The sequence below is a fragment of the Rhinichthys klamathensis genome, unplaced genomic scaffold (genome assembly GCF_029890125.1).
Source record: "Rhinichthys klamathensis goyatoka isolate OS25496 unplaced genomic scaffold, OSU_Roscu_1.1 h1tg000188l_1, whole genome shotgun sequence".
NCBI lineage: Eukaryota > Metazoa > Chordata > Actinopteri > Cypriniformes > Leuciscidae > Rhinichthys > Rhinichthys klamathensis.
The window spans coordinates 119,715-125,714 of record NW_026606715.1 but is presented as its reverse complement, the minus strand read 5'-3'; the positions used below and the strand labels follow the sequence as shown (position 1 = coordinate 125,714).

The following is a 6,000-nucleotide window of genomic DNA, read 5'->3' as shown; positions in this document are numbered from 1 at the left end:
GTGACCCGCAAGAATTTTATAACTGAGACAAAATATATTTATAACTGAGACAATCGTCATTGGACATGTGAGGATCTCTAAAACTCACCATCAGTGTGATTTATCTAAAACTCAGAGCCGATCGTGCTGATCCAGGTCCACAGATGGCAGTGCAGCATCTACAGTAACACCACTGTGGTATTTAAACTTAAAGTACACTAAAGAATTGTTGATACTGCTAGCGAAACAACTACTGAATGCACCTTTAAATGAATGGTTTACACAACATAAACAACATGAAATGTTGCTTCTGTATGGCTCTGATACAGGGGTGGATGAAATTGACAAAACAATTATATCTCAATATTTTCTGGAATTTTGTCAATAACAAATATTAGACAAGATATTGACTATTGTGTTTTTGTGCTAGTATCTTTGCTGGTTTATGCCTGTTGTGTCCAGTTCCAAAGCTTTCCATATTCTTCATATTCTGTGTGATGGATTTAATCATTAAAACTCAATTAGAATAATAAGACACTGCAGGCGGTTACCAAGCAAATGAAATCCGTATCAACAAAATCCATTAAATATCCATAAATAATGCTGAGATTAATGTTTACAAAAATAATATTTTTAATATTGAAATATGAAATGATTTTTAAAAATGAAACAATCCTTTAAATACGAAACTGAAACTACCAGTAGGTGGTGGCAAGTCACTGGCTACATCCAAAATCACATACTTTCTCTATTTTGAATAAGTATTGGCTACTTCTCGACCGCTAAAAAAGCATGTTCTATTATGAATGTGTATGAATGTAATCTGGACATGTTGTCACTGTCAGTTGCGTCGCTTCATTGTCATTAAGCAATCTCCTGTGGCCTCATGGGATAGTAAAGTGTCCATCATATGCACAATTCAGAAAAATAGTAGGTCTATTCATTTATAAGAACTGTGAATTCTGTTTTGCACCTGCTAATTGCCAAGGAAGTATGTGATTTCAGATGCAGACACTGTCTTAATGAGTGAGTCATTGCATCTTTCACTTGACCGATTTGTTCAGACATCTGATTTATTCAGGAACGAAGCAAGTGACTTTCTTTTTGAATGGATAATTAAATCACTGATTTAGTTCAAACACGCTGTTTCATTGATTCATTGAAAAACAAAGAAAATGCTAAAATTATATATAAATATAAGCCAAAAACTCATACACGGACAATTTTGCTATATAGTCCTTAGTCAGGGTAGCATCATATTTAGCTATGAGGGGCAGACGAACAGCATGTTTAATAGATGTCAACATGCCAGCTGTTCATCTGATGAAACATCTTTCCCAAAAATTTAAATTGTCTTCTTCTGAAAGTTGTGTTTTGAAAATTGCATATGCGATCTAGGATCTTTACGTAGTGCAAAAACTGTATGTCAGCTTCATTTTCATCCTCATAAAATTCAATATGGTGTCTACCCTGACTAAGGTTTTGCTAATATGCCAGCTGGCATTCGCTCCACACAGTGAATTTCTTCCATTGCTGCTTTATAATGGCTGAAATTCCTTCCACTCTAATGAGTCACTTTAGTTGGCATGATATAATGAAGGATAGCAGCACGAGGAGTTACTTCATAAATGAACCTTCTGTCAAATTTGCTCAGCCTAATGTCGTAATGAAACACTCAAACACGTTGAACTGAAAACCCAAATGCAGAAAGGTGGAAGTTTTCTCCTTACTTTAGAAAACCAGCACATGTCACAGCACTGAGGTGACTTTTTAACACAGGGTCTGTCTCTCATTAGTGTCGCTGCAGCTAACCCACAATCCCTCTCACCCTTCCTTCATCTCTCAGTCCTTCATTCTCTCCCTCCGTCTCTCTCACAGCCTGGAGCCGTGCCTCAGGAAAAGCCATAATCCCTCAGGCCAATAGAAGACAGATGCGTCCCTCGCTCTCTCAGTCTTTGTGTCTCGCTTTCTCTGCTTATCTCTCAGTCTGACACATACACATTAACACGCACTCGAGCGTCGATTCTCCACACACCCCTCTCTACAGATCTGATCCTGCCTGGGTTTTCAAGCCTTCGTGGTTCCATCTTCCTCCATCAGTCCCGATGTAGAAACGAGGAGCTGTGAAAGAGGATTTGGATGGTGGCATCTGGAGAGCATGTGTGTGTCAGGAGATGAGCTGACCCGATGCTGGAGTGATCCCACTGGGGACCGTCGGGAATGTTAAGGCTTCTGCTCCTCTCGTCTGTCTGTGCCGAGGGTCACTTTCCTGAACCAGACTTTTGACTTTTAGCATGAGGCCTAGTCCACTTATTCTTGTCAAGAACATCCCACTTAGACCATCTGACAGACATTTAAAGTGACCAATCACAGTTTGTTTTGCTTTTAAATGCCTTTAAAATACATGCACTAACCGGCGACTTTATTAGGTACACCTTGCTAGTCTTTTTGTCCCTCTTGCCTTCAGAGCTGTCTTAATTTGCGTGGCATTGATTCAGAAAGGTGCTGGAAACATTCCTCAGAGATTCTGGTCCATATTATCATGATCGCATCACACAGTTGCTGCAGATTTGTCAGATCTGAACATCCATGATATGAATCTCCAGTTCCTCCACATCCCAAAGCTGCTCTAGTGGACTGAGATCTGGTGACTGTGGAGGCCGTTTGAGTGAAGTGAACATGTTCAAGAAACCAGTTTGAGATGATTTGAGCTTTGTAACATGAGCATTATCCTGCTGGAAGTAGCCATTAGAAGACTGTACACTGTGGTTATAAAGAGATGGAAATGATCAGCAACAATACTCAGGTGTGCTGTGGTGTTTAAACGGTGCTTCATTGGTACTCAGGAGCCAAAAGTGTGCCAAGAAAATACCATTAGCCACAGCCTGAACCGCTGATACAAGGCAGGATGGATTCATGCTTTTATGTCGCTTACACCAAATTCTGACTCTACCATTTGAATGTTGCAGCAGAAACCGAGACTCATCAGATCAGGCAACATTTTTCCAATCTTTCATTGTCCAATTTTGGTGAGCGTGTGTGAACTGTAGCCTCAGTTTGCTGTTATTAGCTGACTGGAGTGTGTGTCTTCTGTGACACAAATAGTTTTCAATGTTGAAAACCATTTTACTGCTTATACTTTTGTAGAAACTGCTATTTCTTTCTGGATTCTTAGATTAATGAAAAGATAAAACACCAAACAAAACAGCATTTATCCGAAATAGAAAAGTTTTATAACATTAGAGATGTCTTTATTGTCTCTTTTGATTGTTTAATGTATCCTTGCTAAATATATGTAATAATTTCTTTTCAAAATAAATTCAGAAAATCTTACTGTACTTACATTTTTGAACAGTAGCATAGAGATTCAAATACTGCAGAGATATTGAGAAATATTTAAAATGTGTTTTTAAACACTTAAAAAAAACTGTATGAAACAATTGTTTTAATATTGTTCCCCCTGTGATCCATTTATAATATTATAAAAATATGTTCTATGCCCTAAAGTTCATATTTCAGTTTGAATAGTCTGACTCTGAATATATTTTTACACACAAAAATGACCAAGACACAGTTTTAAGTCACATGACTTTAATATTTCCATATAAAAATATCACTTTCATATACAACACAACCATAAGACTCATAAGAAAGCATGTACATGTACATCTCAGTGCTTTCACTGAAAGCAGAAACCTCTCCAACTCCTTCACCTGTCAAGTAACAGATCGACATTTCCTTGGGAAACTTTATCACACCACAAGGGGATTGGCTGACTAACCACCGTCAAGTACCACAATTAACCTCTCAAACGGGTCATTGCATTCTGCCATTGAAAATAATATTCAAATTCAAAACAGAACATGAAAAGCTTTAATGACAAGAACAAAGAAAAACAAGATCGAAATAGAAATTTCCAGATTTGTTGCTAATCTGTTTGGGAAAACATCTATCTTGATTTAAAAAATGATTTCATAATTTAAAAGAGGCGTTTGCATTCGTTAAACCAATAAATTACTTGTTTAGACTGGTCTAGGCGAACATTTGGACATCGATTGTCGGAAGAATTTGTTTTACAAGAGCAAATATTTGAAAAGATTTCAAATGCTTTTAAAAGCTCAACAAATAAACCCTGATTCGCATGGAAGACAAAGTGCTGGATATCAGAGCAAAGAAAGGAGGATTACGTGTGGGCAAAGACAGAAAGAGAAAGAATGACAGATGGAGAGGAAGAAATACTGACACATGTTGCTGGGACAAGCACAAACAGCATCTCTGCTAGATACACATACACATTCACAGTCCAATCCCAGGTTCAGAGAGGCAGTATTGCACACAGCTGACCTCCTCCTGAAGGAGTCTTCGTCCTCCTCGAGTCCTGAGGGGAAGACATCGGAAGATCCCGACTCCATCTCCTCTCAGCTCTCGGCGGCTCCCAGGCGTATGTACGAGAGTCTCCCTGGAGCCGCGCTCAGGCTGGATGCTCCGGTTTTGAAGAGCACGAGCTGATGACCTGCAGAGATCGAAACTGTGTGTGAGAGAATGGACATTTCCTGCTACAGAACAGCAGACGGAAGACCGGATGAATGGGATGTGAGGAACAGGACGTGGGAGGAAGAGAAACGTGAGAGTGCTGTGGATCTACGCCAGAGGTGCGGTCACATTTCCCATTGTTCGGCGGATTTTTGTGGGTGAAATCCAGTCATTTCAATAGGAAACATCATGATTGGGAATTTCACATGATGACATGAGATCTGCCCACTCTGATTTCACAACGGGTTCAAGTTAATCACACTGATTTGCTGCGCTGACCAACAGAAAGTGTCTTCTGTGAGCTGTGCTTTATACATCACTACGCTATTGACTTTTTTGCCTGCAAAAATCGCGCTAATGTGACTTTAATACCATGTAATATAGCTGGATTCAACCAAGTGTTGGATACATTTGAGCCAAAATACTGTTGATTTTGACTTTTGAGAGGGAGTAATCTTGACAAATGAAAACTCAATATCTGATCTTTTTAGACAGTAATGAGTTTAAAGGAGAACCTCCTTCTAGGGGTTGAACGACTTCAGATTGTTTTAAGTCGACATTTCTGTGATTAAAGTCGAGTCGGAGATGTCATTAATGAACAAATAACCCTCGAGCTGAGACTCAAACGCGGGTTGCCTTGCGCTCAGCTATGGCATCTGACACAGTGCTGCCCACAAGGCTATTCCTCCTACATAACAGCTTATTTTTATCAGTTCTTTTGTCTTTGGGTCGTTATATTTCTCTTCGATTTCTGCTCGTTCTAAATCATAGATAAAGTCGCACAGTAAAGATTACATTTATATGAATGCATTAGTGAGAGTGCCGAGGTGTGTGAATTAATTCTAGCCGGCAGAGTCTTTGTAATAGTGAAGCTGTGGGTTTTAGTTACTAAGAAATATATGATGGAATTTTTCATTTTCTAAGCTATTTTATTGATAAATCACAGAACAGTGTTGACAATACATCTCTGCGCTGCTGACTGTTTCTGTGTGTATGAATTACTATCTGTATGTGTGTGTGTTACAAAGCAGCAGCGCATTAGTTTAGAACGGTGATTAACTCACGTCTACAATAAACTGTTTAAAACGAGCATTCACTCGATCAATTTTGAGCATCCAGATGGCATTATCAAACATATCTCGGAGTATGCCTTTATTTGTCATGTTAACTGTTGGAAACGGAGCATAAAGTGGACTTCAAAGATTTCTTTGCGCCCTCTATAGGCCATGATCAGCGAAAGTCAACTAGTCTTTGCAACCCCTACCTCCTTCTCAGATGTTTCTCATGACAAAATTAAGCAAAAATCTCATATGTGTCTAAAGATTCACAACCAATCTAGAAAATGTCTCACATTCTCCTCAGATTTGCCAGGATGAAGTCAGTGATTTTAAAGTTAGTTTTTGTCCTTGGTGTTTAAATTGTTGTCTAAAAAGTTGTCTAAATAAGCCCTTTGGGGTTTTCTGCCTCTCCCTGCACAGTATTTGGATT

At 38.9% G+C, this 6,000-nt stretch overlaps 1 protein-coding gene across 1 annotated transcript in view; it reads right to left on the bottom strand.

Moving 5' to 3' along the window:
* Positions 1 to 4,395: 4,395 nt before the first annotated feature.
* The window catches only part of pkdcca (protein kinase domain containing, cytoplasmic a), a 42,042-nt gene continuing 40,437 nt past the window's right edge, over positions 4,396 to 6,000 (bottom strand). Inside the window, exon 7 of the mRNA XM_056261893.1 lies at positions 4,396 to 4,492. Within this exon, the coding sequence (XP_056117868.1) occupies positions 4,398 to 4,492 (95 nt within the window). The 3' untranslated portion in view covers positions 4,396 to 4,397. The remainder of the gene's footprint in view (positions 4,493 to 6,000) is intronic.